We start from the raw sequence: 16,322 nt of genomic DNA, 5'->3' as shown, positions 1-16,322 counted from the left end.
CAGGGCCTAGATAGGAACAGGGGATGTAAGGGTTAATGTGGGAATAGCAAGAAGGGGATGAGGAGGGAAATAGTCGAGATAAGAGTTTGCCTAGCTTGTACGAGGTGTTTGTGTTGCTCGACCACTATCTCCTGTTCAAGTAAAAAGCCTCCTCCACCCCTGAGTAAGTGAAGATGTTTCTGTTGATGGACCACTATCTCCTGTTTAAGTAAAAAGCCTCCTCCACCCCTGAGTAAGCGAAGATTACCCCACAACGGCACAAACCTGCTCTGCGGGTCCAGGGGGGTGACAGAGACTGCGCAGACTCAACTGGGAGGAGATCATGGAAATGCTAATTTTAATACGAAGCGGGGATAGGTGTTGCATATGTATAGGCGTATTGCGAAATATTATGAATATGTAATCATTTGCTCTATAAATCTAAGGCAATGGTGCCACATGGGAGCACATATTTGGAGGAGTGATCCCCTATGTGCCCAGCGCTGAATAAACATACCTACTTTACAATCTACCAGATTGTGGAGTCTATTTCCGCACGTCAGTTTTGGCGAGCCAGGCAGGAGACTCTCTGCTCGACTACGGGATCGACTGCGGGGCGGACTCTCCCAGGCGCGCCCCGAGCACTTTCCTCGGAGGAGCCTCCGCTACCAGCCGCTCACCGTGGGGGGCAGACAAGGACTTCCTGAAGCCGCGGACCAAACGGTATGTTTAAGGATAGGAGCCTGTAAGTCGTACGCGTGGCTGGGGCAGCTGGTAAATCGCGCAGAGACGTCTGGCGTGCAGCTAAGCCGGGTAGGTGCACCGAAAAGGCGCGAATTCGTGCGGGTTAGGGGAGTCTAGAGGGCAATATTTTGCCGCAGACCGATACAGCGGTCGCTGGCTCCAAATTGAAAGGCCTTTGTTTTGTTGTGGTTTCTTCTGTTTTGTTGTGTTCTGTTTGTCGTGCGGGTGAGGGGAGTCTGGGGGCAATTACATCTTGCCACAGACCGATAGAGCGGTCGCTGGGGGGGGGGGGACCTGTTGGCCGATAGGGCGGCCACAGGCAAGAGTGATGGAAAAGGCGTTTTGTTTTGTTTTGTTTTGTTTTGTAGTGTTTTATTTTGTTGTGTTCTGTTTTAACTTCAGATGAAAGTGCTGTAAGTATGTGGACGTCCGTGAGAATGGGAGATTGTGAGTGACTGCTGTGTGGTGATCATAAGATTGTGAGTGACTGCTGTGTGGTGATCATAAGATTGTGAGTGCTTGCTGTGTGGTGATCATAAGATTGTGAGTGACTGCTGTGTGGTGATCGTGTTAAGCGAGTGTTTTACAGAAACAAGATGGGTAATACTCAGAAAGGGGTGTTAAAAAAGAGCCCTCTCGGCTGTATACTCGCCCATTGGCGGGATATTGCAGGGAGCGGAGGCACGGAAAGCAAAAGGACTCTTGTAAAATATTGCAATCAGTGGTGGCCGCTGTATAAGCTGGAGGATGGTGCTAAATGGCCGCTTAATGGAACACTGGACTATAACACTTTGTTACAACTTATGTTGTTTTTAAGGAGAGAAGGAAAATGGGATGAGGTATCATACGCGGATATGTTTTTCACTTTGCGGAATCACCCAGAATGGCAAAGGGACTGTGGGTTAGTACCCCCACAGGACCCTATGGTGCTCGCACTTGAACGAGAAAGTAAGGAAAGTAGGGGTAAGCTAAAGAGGTGCTGCTCATCATGTAGCATTGGACAGAGATGTACGAAGGTAGATAAGGTTCACCAAACCTCAGAACAAGATGATGATTTGTTTAAACCTCCCCCCCGATCACAGAATCAGGATGCCAACTCGGAAGGAACGGCGGACTCTCCCAATAGCCCGGTATCCGCCCACACTAGACAAAAAACAGCAACAAGTATTTTACAGGCACCCCTTCGGAAAGCCGTGGGGCCGGAAGGTGGTACAATGTTGGTTAGGGTACCCTTCACCACCGCTGATTTGGAAGCATGGAGAGGAATTGCGAAAAACTATAGATGTGATCCACATGATGTAGCTAAACACTTCCAATTTATTATAAAACAGCACAACCCCGATTGGAGTGATATACAGTTACTATTAGAATATATGACTGAAACAGAGAAACAATTGATTCTAAAAACAGCAGGAGACTTGGCGGAGGATCATTATAAGATTACCGGGGGAGACGTTAAGGAATATTTTCCCCTCCAAGACCCGAAATGGGAACCAAATAGATCGGCACATATGGAAATGTTACGGGCGTATCGGGAATGGATCGCAAAGGGGATAGAAAGAGCGATCCCTAAAACTATAAATTGGTCAGCGTTATATGCAGTGAAACAGGGTCCTTCCGAGTCCCCATCCGAATTCTTGGATCGACTGAGAGATGTAATGCGCCGTAATACATCATTGGACCCGGGGTCAGAGGTAGGAATACAGCAACTGGTTTCCTTGTTCATGGGCCAATCTACAGGAGACATAAGGCGAAAACTTCAGAAGCTGCGTCCTACGGAAAGTAGGAATCTGGAGGTATTGTTAGAGGAGGCGTGGAAAGTGTTTAGCAACAGGGAAGAAGAATGTCGACAAGGACAGATGAAGTTGATGGCCACTCTGGTTCAGAGACCGGCCAGGCAACGACCGCGGCTGGGGCGGGATCAGTGTGCTTTGTGTAAGGGCTTCGGGCATTGGAGAAAGGAATGTCCGAAGAATAGGAGGAAGAATGGGAAGGCTTCAATGAATGTAAAAATAGCAAATGTAACAGAGGACTGACGGGGACCTGGGGGATCTACCCTGGTGGATCCACTGGTTAAACTTAAGCTGGGGAGAGAACAAGAAGAAGTAGAATTTTTGGTAGACACAGGAGCAACGTACTTGGTTTTGAATCAAGCTTTAATACCACTGGGGGACGACTATGTTATGGTAAAGGGAGCGACCGGCCAATCTGAAAAGGCGTATTTTTGTAAACCTTTAGAATATAAATTGGGAAAGCAATGGGGAATTCATAAATTCCTTTATATGCCTAACTCCCCAAAAGCTCTCCTGGGGAGGGACTTGCTGGAACAACTGGAAGCAAAAATTGTCTTTAAAAAAGGGGAAGTCACCTTGGAGGTAAAAGATCAGCAGTACATTCAAGTGCTGAGTCTAATTCTAACTAGTTTTTCGTCAGGAGGAGAAATTAGTGAGGAAATTTTAGACCAAGTATATCCGGGAGTCTGGGCTACTGATGTACCTGGAAGGGCGAAAAATGCACTACCAATTGAGGTTAGGATCAAGGAAGGTCAACGACCGGTGAGAATTAAACAGTATCCTTTAAAAAGGGAGGATAGGGAAGGAATCCGACCAGTAATAGAAAAATTTTTGCAATTAGGGTTACTAAAAGAATGTGAGTCTGAGTTCAATACCCCTATACTGCCCGTTCGGAAACCTGATGGGTCGTATAGGGTGGTTCAGGACTTACGGGCTGTGAATAGAATAGTTGAAGATCTCCACCCAGTAGTAGCAAACCCTTATACCCTGTTAACTGTATTAACACCAGAGTTGATTTGGTTTACTGTCTTAGATTTGAAGGACGCCTTCTTTTGCCTTCCTCTCCATAAAGCCAGCCAAAAATTGTTTGCATTTGAATGGGAAAATCCTAAAACTGGTCGAAAGACCCAGCTCACCTGGACGGTGTTGCCACAAGGGTTCAAGAATAGCCCTACCCTTTTTGGCAACCAGCTTGCAAAGGACTTGGAATCCTGGGAAGCTCCATCCGAAAAAGGAAAACTATTGCAATACGTGGACGACATTTTGATCGCTACTGAGACAGAAGAGGACTGTGCAACGTGGACGGTGAGCTTGTTAAATTTTTTAGGACTACGGGGGTATCGGGTCTCTAAGAAGAAAGCCCAGGTGATACAATGCAAAGTAAACTACCTGGGCTATGAGATCACTGCGGGGCAAAGAACTTTGGGACAGTCCCGTAAGGAGGCCATATGTCAAACCCCGAAACCTCAGACAGTAAAAGAATTAAGAACCTTCTTGGGAATGACGGGGTGGTGCAGGTTATGGATCTATAATTATGGACTGCTTGTTAAGCCCCTGTATGCGCTAACGAACACCAAACAGACGCACCTCGAATGGGATAAGGAGGCTGAGCGAGCCTTCGATTCACTGAAGAAGGCTTTGATGTCGGCCCCGGCTCTAGGACTTCCAGATGTGAGTAAACCGTTTCTTCTCTTTTCTCATGAGAAGCAGGGCATTGCCCTGGGAATACTGGCACAAGACCTAGGTCCATACCGACGAGCTGTCGCCTACCTCTCTAAACAACTAGATGCGACTGCAAAAGGGTGGCCTGGGTGTCTGCGAGCGGTGGCTGCCCTGATACTGAACATACAGGAAGCTCGGAAGTTCACTCTGGGCCAGAAAATGACTGTCTATGTGTCACATACAGTAGTCGGCAGTCCTGGAAGCAAAGGGAGGGCATTGGCTCTCCCCACAAAGATTTCTGAGATACCAAGCTGCACTAGTAGAACAAGATGATGTACAGATAATAGTCACTAATATTGTCAACCCAGCTTCTTTCCTCAGCGGTAACGTGGGGGAACCAGTGCACCATGACTGTCTGGAAACAATTGAGGCAACATACTCAAGTCGCCCTGACCTGAAGGAAAGCCCCATGAAGGATGAGGAGAACTGGTTCACAGACGGAAGCAGTTACGTCCTGAACGGTAATCGACACGCGGGGTATGCCGTTACCACCAGTCAAAAGGTAATAGAATCAGGACCTCTGCCTGCAAATACTTCTGCACAAAAGGCAGAAATAATCGCTCTAACTCGAGCCCTGGAACTGGCCATGGGTAAGATCATAAACATATACACGGACTCCAAATACGCTTTCGGACTTGTGCACGCACATGGAGCAATTTGGAAAGAAAGAGGACTATTGAACTCCCAAGGGAAAAACATCAAACATGCGGAGGAAATTTTTAAACTATTAGAAGCTGTTCAACTTCCTGAGAAGGTGGTGATTATGCATATTAAAGCACACCAAAAGGTGAACTCTGAATTGGAAAAAGGAAACGAGCTGGCGGATAGGGAGGCAAAACGGGCTGCCAAAATAGAGATAAAGATGGAAGGAGCACTTATTCCCGATAGGCAAATTTCCCTGGAAAGTAAACCAGAATATACCAGGGAGGATCAGAAACTTATTGCAGATCTGGAAGGGACATATAACAAGGAAGGGTGGGCTTATACCCCACAGGGGAAGCTAATTATCCCCTCTCGTTTACTATGGCATTTCACACGAGAGGAGCATAGAAAGAGACACTGGGGAGCAGAAGCTTTGTATAGTCATTTGATAAAAGAGATTGTAGCCAGAAATTTGTACACCACGGTAAGGCAGGTGACTCGACAATGCGACATCTGCCTCCGGACTAATCCCAAAAACGCTCCCAAACTAGAAATGGGTCAAATTGGGAAGGGCAACGGGCCTGGGCAACAGTGGCAAGTAGATTTTACGGAATTACCAAGAAAAGGGGGGTATCGATATTTGTTGGTACTGACTGATACCTTTTCAGGCTGGCCAGAAGCATTCCCTACTAGAACAGCTAAGGCTCAGGAGGTAACTAAAGTACTGATACAAGAAATAATACCACGATTTGGGGTTCCGGCAATCATATCCTCAGATAGAGGACCACACTTTGTCTCAAAAGTAGTACAACAAATTAGCCACCATTTGGGTATAGATTGGCAGCTTCATACCCCGTACCGCCCTCAGTCAAGCGGTCAAGTGGAAAAGATGAACCACTTAATCAAACAGCAAATTGTAAAATTGGGGCAAGAAGCAAACCTGACATGGCCTCAGTCCTTGCCCTTGGCCCTTTTACGCATACGGACAAGGCCAAGGGCAAGGGAAGGGCTAAGCCCCTTTGAAATTTTATATGGACAACCATACGGGGTACAAAAAGGAATATCCACACAAATTGGAGATGAAATTATGAGCTCCTACATGGTGGCAGTTAGGGAAGCAACTCAATAAGATCAGAAAACATGTAATTGGTACTCAAGGTAGAGGGCTGGATGGACCTGTACATGATATACAACCTGGGGACTATGTGTATGTTAAGTCTCTTCCAGAAAAAATCTTGGAGCCACAGTGGGAAGGGCCATTCCAGGTGCTGCTCACGACGTTCACAGCCATCAAGATTAAGGAATACTCGGCCTGGATACATCACACCCGAGTGAAGAAAGCCCATAAATCCCCATGGAAAGTTACCCAAGTTCGGCCAGGAAGATTATGCTTCTCACGATAAGTCTGATAATCATTTTTCCTCTAATGCATAGTCGAAGGTTCAGTGAATGGCCATGGTCCCAGGCTTACATTGGGCATACTAATAAGACTAGAAATGTGAGCAACCACACGTTGGCTACTATAGTTATGCAGGGGACAAATGTGCTCACAAAAGAAGAATGGAATGCCTATCCAGGAGAACCACAATTGCAGGGAACATTGGGACAAGAAATTAAAATAGGATGCAGAGCATTTAATAGCTCTACTTACTGGGCAGGAAAACAAATTACGGTAAGACCATATAAAGCTGGAAGAACCCCTTTAGCAACCCAATCCTGTGACTGTGAAAAAACAAATTCAGACTGTTGGTATAATTCTACTCTTAACCAATCAATTTCCGTAGTATGTCTCTGGGTCAAGTGGCCAGTTGGATCCCAGCCGCTATTGGGATTATCCTTCAGATTTCATATAATAATAAACAACGCAACAACAACACCAACAACTGAGAAGACAACCAGCACAACAACAACAGCGCCAGACACAACTCAAACAACTCAACCCCAAACAAAACCAGGGCCTAAGATTTATGAAGTTGGCCCATATATGATTAGGAATGTGGGCCAACAACAATTATTATTTAACCCAGATTGGTCTCTTAAGCATGTCGAATTGATAATACAGACTAATATCTCCGAAATCCAACCAGCCTGTCTTCCTTTCGTAGAAACATCTTTCAAGGGCTGGACGAGGTGGTCACAAAAACAAATGCACCTTGGGAGCAGAACAAAAAGAGATTTAACTGGGGTATTAGGAACAGGATTGGGAGTTTTGAATGGAATCGATTCAGAAGTATTGATGAACAGGTTGGCCACTGCAACAAGTGATTTAACAAGGCTAAAGCAGCCTCTACAGTCATCTTTATTGGCATTGGGAACTAGTCAATGGCAAGTCTCAAAAGTATTGCCAATGTGGGAAAAGAATGAGGACCAAGATCACAGACTAATACTAGATGCACTTAGTATGGCCCAGAATAATGTGTCTTTAGCTTTTAGTTGTATACAAGCACAGTTATGGCTGCAGGCAACCGCTGCCTTGATTATAAGGGAAGGGAACGAAGGAATTTTTCCAGTTGAAATCCGAAAGGCTGTTTGGGACAAAGCTACCAATTTTGAAAGGAGATTCCAATCTTGGTGGACTATGGTGAATTTTACCTATGACCCCACTACTAACATGGCTACTGCCTTTGTGCTCACTATACGTAATGCCACAGTTTATGTAATCCATCCCATCATTGCATTAGGGTTGAATTATGAGGAAACAGTGCTCTATCCTTCAGAGCATAGAGCATGGGCCCGGAAGGTGAATGAGAAATGGCAGACTGTAAATGTGGAATCTTGTATTACCCGGGAACAACAGGGGTTCATCTGTGAAAGCAATACAATTGACGCCCGAGACATATGCCTTGACACTGAGCAAAGTATCTGCCACTTCGAAATTCACCCAGATAATAGTAAGAAAACTGTGATTGTATATGCTGGTCAAGGCTGTATATGTTTAAGAACCGCTTGTGTACTCGTAGAGATAGATCCTGACAATGTAACTTTGTCTACTGGGAATCATTCTAATTTCTGTATTTGTAACTTTGTTAAGATTACTGGGTGTGACTTTATATATTGGGCACCAGTGGTTTCTCACCAGTTGATAAAATCTAACGTTACAGGGTATCTCGAGCTATCACCTACACCTATTGGAATGAACCTTACATTAGTAAGGCAGTTAATTAAACACCAAGACCTGTTAGGGATCTTGAGAGAAATTCAGAAAAACGGAGAGAAAACTTTAATCACTATTCACCATGATACAAAAGAAATAAGCAGGGTCTTGCAAAGAGTAAAACAAGATGCAAGTCATAACTGGTGGGATACTCTTTTCGGCTGGTCGCCTTCTGCAACTGGGATCCTTAATATTATGATACACCCCATTGTGATCCTACTAGGTAGTATAGCAATTTTATTAGTATTAACCATCATGTTATATCTATGGGTCTGGAGAATGTTTAAAAGGATAACTGCTATACATGAGGCTTTATACTACTCAGGAAAATTGCTGAAGTAAAAGAATTTACTTAGTATGATAAGAAAGGGGGGATTGATACAGGGCCTAGATAGGAACAGGGGATGTAAGGGTTAATGTGGGAATAGCAAGAAGGGGATGAGGAGGGAAATAGTCGAGATAAGAGTTTGCCTAGCTTGTACAGAGGTGTTTGTGTTGCTCGACCACTATCTCCTGTTCAAGTAAAAAGCCTCCTCCACCCCTGAGTAAGTGTTTCTGTTGATGGACCACTATCTCCTGTTTAAGTAAAAAGCCTCCTCCACCCCTGAGTAAGCGAAGATTACCCCACAACGGCACAAACCTGCTCTGCGGGTCCAGGGGGGTGACAGAGACTGCGCAGACTCAACTGGGAGGAGATCATGGAAATGCTAATTTTAATACGAAGCGGGGATAGGTGATGCATATGTATAGGCGTATTGCGAAATATTATGAATATGTAATCATTTGCTCTATAAATCTAAGGCAATGGTGCCACATGGGAGCACATATTTGGAGGAGTGATCCCCTATGTGCCCAGCGCTGAATAAACATACCTACTTTACAATCTACCAGATTGTGGAGTCTGTTTTCCGCACGTCAATGTTAAGTTTTCCCTGAAAAACCCAAGAGGTTAACAAATTTTAGCCTTGTTATACTGGTGATTCAGTTCCTCCTGCTCTTCAAATACCCAAAATGGCTTCGTTGCTGCAACTGGCTTCTGAGTACGGATTCAATCTACATCCTTAGGAGGAGCCCAGCTAATGGGAGAAGTGATTCCATAGTGCCTGTGAGGCTGCTTCTGCAGCCTAGAAATACTGAGGGAGAAATAAAATACTGAACACTTCACAAAAGGGAAAAAAAAAAAAAAAAAAAAGAAAAAAGAAAAAAAGAGAACTCACTGGAAAACACCTTTCAGCTTACAGGTTTACCAAATCAACTTCTGCTTTTACGCGGCATTAATATAAACGAGAGAAAAAAAAAAAAAAAAAGAAAAAAAAAGTACTGCAAGTCCTGCTTATGATTTGTAGGTAACTTGACCTAACTTTGAAATCCAACTAGTTTTTTAAAACACATTTGTGGATCTAAGGAAAGAATCAAGTAGCTACCATCTTAATACAACTTGTCTGCGTTGCTCTAGACAGTTAGAGCTGATCACCAGGAAATGAAAGGGTTTGAAATCCACTAAGGGTGATACTACACACAGCAGACGTTTAGGACACATTTCTGTTTCATATCAGTTTTCATTTAAGGATATTCCCATCACCTTCCCGCTAACATTAAACAAGACAATTTAACATTGGCTTCTTTTAGTTAAATGTATTTATGCATGTCTTAAATCTAAAGAAAAGACATCACTGCGGCTTGGTTTCTCCTTCCTTGCCTCCATGGACAGCAACTAATCCAGGAAAACCAAAATCTGTTCACCCATGTAAATTAAAACTGCACAGCCCAAACACCATTCAATTTTCATATTATTCCTTAATTAAAGGCACAAAGGGGAAGGTCTGGGACTACTGAATTGCTGAGGTTCGTCTCTGCAAGCCCGCTGCCATCATCACAGCGACCAAAAACTCTTCAAACAAAAAACCACTTGCTCGAGTTCCGCAACAGGAATTTGAAGAAGGAGCACAACCCCAAGCAGCCCGGATGGAGCTGTGGGGCTCCTGGCTGCAATTGGGGAGCAGGAGCCGCCCCGGGCGCGGGGAAGCAGCCCCGACCCCCCCGAGCTGGGATTTTCAGCGCCAACTCCCAGCGCTGCGCAGGCCCCCGCTGCCTCTTGCCCCAAGAACGAGGCCCCAGCCGAGCAGCTCGGGGCTGCCCCCCCAGCCGTCCCTCGGGGCGGCCAAATCAGCTCCTCGAGGGGCTTCGGCCGGGACCCCGGGCTGGGGCCTGGGGCTGGCAGGGAAAGGGCCGGGACCCCCCCGGCTCGCAGCCCCCCCGGGCTCGGGGCTCCCCCAGCCCTTGCCGGCAGCTCCCAGCCCCCCCCGCCAGTCCCCCCAGCACCCACCGCCCCACTCCCCAGCCCCGGGGCCTCCCGCAGCCCCCCCCCGCCCCACTCCTCGGCCCCCCGAGGGGCTCCGAGCCTTTCCCCAGCCCCACTCCCCGGCACCACCGGGGCCCACCCCCCGCTCTCGGGCTCCCCGGGGGGCCACAGCTCCCCCCAGCCCCCCTCCCCAGATGCTCACAGCCCCCCCAAGGCATGGAGCCCCCCCCAGCCCCACTCCCCAGGCTCAGCATCTCCGCCCCCACCGCCCCCCACCGCTCCACCGCCAGGGGGCGGGCCCGCCGCACGTCCCGGCCCCGCCCCCTCAGCAGCCAATCAGTGTGCGGCTCCCCCGGCCTCCCGCGCGGGTCATGCTGGGAGTTGTAGTCCCGTCCCTGGGGTGCGCACATGCGCACGGCGCCCGGTGAGGGGGGCGGGGGTGCAGGGGGCCGCGTGCAACAGGGGTGCGTGTGCAGGGTCCTCGTGCAAGGCGGGGGTGTCACCTCCCTTCCCCGTGTGATTTTACGCCCCGTGTCGCCGCTCGGGGCACGCCGGGCAGTTCACCTCTGTGCTGAGCGGTGCTGGGGGGGAAGTTCATTAGAGCACATGGATTTGTAGGATGGAAATGACGGATCAGCTCAGCTCAGAAAATCAAGGGGAGCTGGAGGGAGCGGGGATATTCCTGGAAATCGTATCCAAGAAAACTCCCCAAGCCAAATGAGCGTTTAAAAATCCAACGCTTTTATTACAGTGCTGGGTGCGTGGGGGATCTTTCCTCCTAACATGCACACCCAGGGACAAAAGCACACTTATCATATGCATTAAAAAAATAAACATACATATAATCTCTAATATTTGTATAATTTCATTCCTCTAATTTCTAATACAAATTATAAAATTTAAAGACTACTGAAACTATCTCCACGCAAGCGTACTGAATTGGGGAAGGGTCTCGGGTGGTTGTTTTGAAGTACAGACCTTAACTCACTTCACCCACTGATGGTCACAGCTCACGGTTTGGGCTGCTGCTCGGCACGCAGACCTGCTGATCTTGTCTACAAAGTGCACACAAAGGAGCCTGCTTCCTTGTATCCTTTGTATACGAACGGAATTGTTCACGTCTCTGGTATCAACAGGTCTAGCTATAACCCTTACTATATGACTTTTTAATTTTCTGAAAAAATAGCAAGAATGCCCCCTATTTCCCCTATGAGGCCAGGAGAGGGAGTAGCAGGTTGTGTTGTTTCCCCAGAAAAATCAACACTCGGGATGGCAAGTGTTACATTCAGGTTTTCCAGCAGGCAAAAATGGCATCCTCTGTTCATTATTCTTTTTAAAAGACCATGGAGAGATTTTTTCTTTTTTTTTGGGGGACAGGAAAAACTGCACTTAAGAGCATCTGCCACAAGAAAGTTTCAGACAAGAACTATACACTTTGTAGAAAAATACAAATCTTACCTATTGATGAATGAAAAGATGTGCAGGTGTCTAATCAGGTTAATCTGTGTAAGCTCTGTGCTCACTGACCCTGCTGAAGGTACAACACAAACCCAGCTCACCTGCAGTCATTAACTGTGCAGATTCCGGCCAAAACATGGTATTACAGTCAAATAAAAATAGACCCTGGTCCTCTTCTGTTTACACAAAAAGTAGTGAGCAAAAGCCAAATGGGTGTTCCTCTAGATTGCCACCCAAATTTCGAGGCTTTTGTACTGATGCTGATGGACAGCAAAGACTGTTTGCATGCTTCGGGTTCACGTGCAGGGAAACCTGAAACATGCCTTGAAATTTGTCAAGAATTCTGAGAAATTCACCACCTGATCTTAAGCCATTTAAATTCCTGTGTTAGGAAGCTGGTTTCTGTGGGGTCTCTAGACACTGATGAATGACACGGTCTTCGAGAAGGTGACTCAGAGGAGGAACTAAAAACACCCCAAAGACTAAAAACTTACTTGTGTATTTTCCATCTCTTCCAGGGGGTGATTATCTCAGCCTGAAAACCAAGAGGGAAAAAAGCCCACAAATGAAATCACAGAATGCATCAGGTAAGGTACTTCCAAGAGGGAGAGCAATAACATGGTAGAAGGCACTGGTCAGATACAGTTCATGGTTCTGCTCGCCCACATCTCAGACAGCAGAACCAGAATCACAGAATCCCAGGGTGGAAGGGACCTCGAGGATCAGCTGGTCCAACCTTCCTTGGCAAAGGCCGGCCTAGACAAGGTGGCCCAGCACCCTGTCCAGCTGAATCTTAAAAGTGTCCTGCTGTTGGGGGATCCACCACTGCCCTGGGGAGATTATTCCAGCGGCTGATTGTTCTCGTGGTGAAACATGTTCCTCTTGTGTCCAACTGGAATGTCCCCAGCAGTAACTCGTGCCCACTCGCCCTTGGCTTTTCCACTGGGACTCCTTGTAACAAGGGAGTCTCCCTCTTCTTTGCAGCCCCCCTTGAGATGCTGGAAGCAGAAGAGCTGCCCAGGCTGGCACCAGAGGATCTGTCTCTGCTGAGCTCAGGGACTGCCGGCGGGACTGACAAGCTGAGAGCGGTGTCTGTGGGGCCAGTCACTGCCGAGAGCAGCGCCAGTCCCAGTCCCTCACCCTCACCCTGAGAATCAGCGCTGGCTAACGGGTGCGGGGTTTGGATCCCAGTCCACACTCCCGGGTTCTGTTTCTCTCGCTCGGCCAAGAGACAAGTCCCTGCACCCCTGTGATCCCGGGAAATGGAGATGGGTGTGCTCTTCTTGGTACTCGGGAAGAAGTCACCCTGACTATTAACCAAGTAGCATCTGAAATCATAGCCACCTCCTCCTCTGAGAGGCAAAGGTGCTGATGGTATTTAATTGCACTGGTGTTTAATTAACATACAATAGTGTTATGACAATTGCAAAGTATCTTATTCAGCTGAAAAGGCACAAATGTTAAGCAAGCAGCATGGAATGACAACTGAAATTACAGTCTGGGGAGAAATCTCAGGTCAAATCTAGGAGAAAAATTTTTCCCTGACCAAATAAGGAAGTTTGAAAACACTGAAGCCACACATATACAAAGTTAACCTACAGCTGTCAAAGAAGACCAAAAAATCCTGCTGTATTTTCCTGAAAAAAAAAACAACTCTCTCTCATGAAAGAAAGATTACTGCACTAGAGAGTGAAAAAGAATTGGGCTGATCTCTGATTTCAGGGTTTGGACCATCAGATAAATTTCCTCTAACAGCACTCAGTTACAGTTGCTCAGCTACCATACTTTGAAAGAGCTGCACGGGTATTTAGCCACATACCTCCCATTAAAGCTAAATCGTCTTAAATAAAAGAGTTGTTGTGTGTCTAACTACCCATGGAGCTCCTTGAGAAATTTTAAGAGACTACACTGACATTATATTCTCTCTTTTTCCGTGAAGCAGTGGAGGGTGTAATCACCCTTCTCAAGCAACATTGCTTGCAAACTAAATTTTCATGCATTGCAGTAGTGGCATTCGGTACTGGCAGAGGCCTTACCCATTTAAAAAACAGTCCTCACACTGCTACAGAGGTACTTGAGGTGGCTGCAGTTAAACTATGCAAATTTGATTACATATGCAGATTTTCACCAGCTGAGGATCTAGTCCATCATTTTTCAGTGACAAGATCTAGAAAACCAGCAACAGGAAGAACAGGAAACTAAGTGTTTTGTGAAGCCTGTCATTGAATATACTATTTGTGAACAGTCACACCGAACTCTTTGTGGTGCTTCATCACTCATTATTTAGTGTGATGTGACTTAGATCATATTGATATTTTTAAAATGTGTTTCACTCACTAAATTCCTTCACAAACATTCCAAAGCCCATTACATGTTACCTACAGGAGGGAGTATTCCAAAATAAACAAGGATCCCCTTACATCAAAACCAAAAAGCACCTTCAAGGAAATCTTTCCTATTGCTCCATCTTTTGCTTTTCCTTCCCAGTTGACAACAGATGAAGGAGAGCAGCAAGTTTTCTATCAGAATTTGAAGGTTCAGTGGGTACCACTTTGGTCTGAACTTGGCTCCAAATCAAATACTGTTCAAATTTAGGTAGGGTGCTCCCTTTCTTGGTGACTACCACCCAACGCTTATCTTTTACACTAAAGCTATAGTTTTAAAGTAGCCTTTCATCTTCCTTGTATTATCCAGACTTTTAGTGACCTACATAGTAGTCAGTCTGTATTGTTTCCACTCCTGTTTAGTATTACCAAGAGTTTTTTTCTTCTTTTGTAAGTGCAAAAGAAGTACACTGGACTTTGTTTCCAATTTCCTAAAATAGGGCTGTGATCAGAGATAATAATGACTTAAAGAAAGATTGAGAAAATTAATTTCTACTGCTTCAGCCTTTTTCTCTCACCTCCAAGGACATTCACTGCTACACTCCTCTGACCATCATTTTCATTATTAAGCAGCTTAGTGAGGATATTACTCTGATTTAGAAAATGCTTTACTGGAAGCAAGTTCTAAAGATCCTCTTTCCTACTACATCCAATGCATTAAGCATTCGCTGTCAGCTCTGGGATTTGCCAAGAACTCTGAAAAGTCTGTTCTCCCTTTCCATCAAAGATTAGAAAATTCAAGTGTTTCTGTAGTTACAAGGAACTGGTTTCAGGAAATCCCTTCCTCAAGAATGAACTCTTCTTCACTGAAATTAGATTCTCCTTATCGTTATTTTAGAAATTCTCAAGATTGTCTAGACAGCATTAGAGGGATTCCACTAGTGACTATGCAACCAACATTTTCTGTGCTCTGTCCTCTCCCAGGAAACTGAGGGCTTTCATCTGCTGCCAGCCAAAAAAAAAGTCACAAGACTGAAAATCTACTGCATAGTTTTTGGAAAGCTGCATGGCTGGAGGTAAAGGCTGAACAGCGCTGAGGTTTTTTTTCTAATATTTTTCAAGTTCTGCACTTCACATCAGGGGCACTGTTGTGGAAACTCTGAAATAAACAAATAACAATAAAAATAAATTTTTTTTTCCAGCACAATTATTCATCACTCTGGAAACATACAAAGAGCAGGTTCAGATGTCCATGAGAGGAGAACAAACTATCACTGTACAAACTCCTAGGGTTTAACGACAACCCAAAACACTCTCCAGGGTTTAACAGCAACCCAAAATGCTCTTCAGGGTTTTAAAGACAACCTAAAATGCTCAATCACTCACCTAATAAAAAAAGGGACTCTTAACCTTCGAGGAACTTCTTAGGGCAGCGTCCCAACCTGTAGGAACCCCAAGGAGTTTCCTTGGGCGGCGTCCCAACCCAAGGGGAGGATCCTTACCTGCAGCACGCTGCTCCGGGCAGGACGAGCCCCAAATGGCTCCCCCAGGGACCCCATTTCTACCCGAGCCGAATGTGACCTGTGGGCAGTACCAGCCCGTACTGGCCAAGGGCCGCGACTGCCGTAAAGCCCTGAGAGCAAGGGCACGGGAGAGGTTCAACAGCCAGGGAGCCACATTGTCATCGGGCGGGTGCACCTGCCACAGGCACGCTCGATTGCTGTTCTTTGCACTACAGCATGAAACCAGCAATATGGAAACCTATTTATTCTCCATCGCAGTTGTTGAAGGTAATTAATACTTTCATCTTCCTATGTGCTTCATTGATGGGGTACATAAAAGGAGAAATGGAATGAATTCACATGTAGTTTTAAAAAAATAATCAATCTATAAAGGTACAGTCCAGGAAAGAGGTAGGACAGCTTACACATTAGTCTCGTGCTTAGTGAAAAAAACAGAAGACTTTTGTATGAGTAAAAATAAACACCAAGTCACTGAGCTGCACGGTAATAGTTCCAGATCTGTGTGCATGTTATCACTTTAGACCCAGCCTTTAGGACAGGCCTTCACTCAGAAGTTACATTCTACCTCATATTATTCCATGATAACATGATTTGCACAGCATACTTATGAAGCAGGTACTTGGCAAGTAGGTTCTTCCCACTAACTAGGGGTGGAGAACACATACCACATAAACATCTAAA

General features: G+C 45.9%; 1 protein-coding gene across 1 annotated transcript; it reads left to right on the top strand.

Annotated features, from left to right (window-relative positions):
* Positions 1-1,577: 1,577 nt before the first annotated feature.
* LOC122153867 lies at positions 1,578-6,009 on the top strand. The gene is made up of 4 exons (XM_042797317.1): positions 1,578-1,671; positions 2,464-2,658; positions 3,025-4,431; positions 4,547-6,009. Exons 1-4 carry the CDS (start codon positions 1,578-1,580, stop codon positions 6,007-6,009), a joined length of 3,159 nt encoding a protein of 1,052 aa, XP_042653251.1.
* Positions 6,010-16,322: the final 10,313 nt, after the last annotated feature.

This window comes from Tyto alba, unplaced genomic scaffold, assembly GCF_018691265.1.
Source record: "Tyto alba isolate M040663 unplaced genomic scaffold, T.alba_DEE_v4.0 Super-Scaffold_26, whole genome shotgun sequence".
In the NCBI taxonomy this organism is placed as follows: Eukaryota; Metazoa; Chordata; class Aves; order Strigiformes; family Tytonidae; genus Tyto; species Tyto alba.
The sequence above is the reverse complement of the archived record's forward strand: the minus strand, read 5'-3'. Positions and strand labels throughout refer to the sequence as shown.

What these genes read in the sequence shown, in the direction of transcription:
- LOC122153867 (XM_042797317.1), top strand. Translation starts at nt 1,578, where the DNA reads ATGTTTTTCACTTTGCGGAATCACCCAGAATGGCAAAGGGACTGTGGG. An exon ending in GCTCGCACTTGAACGAGAAA is followed by an intron (nt 1,672 to 2,463) that starts GTAAGGAAAGTA and finishes GCCAATCTACAG; the next exon opens with GAGACATAAGGCGAAAACTT. An exon ending in GCGGGATCAGTGTGCTTTGT is followed by an intron (nt 2,659 to 3,024) that starts GTAAGGGCTTCG and finishes ACTCCCCAAAAG; the next exon opens with CTCTCCTGGGGAGGGACTTG.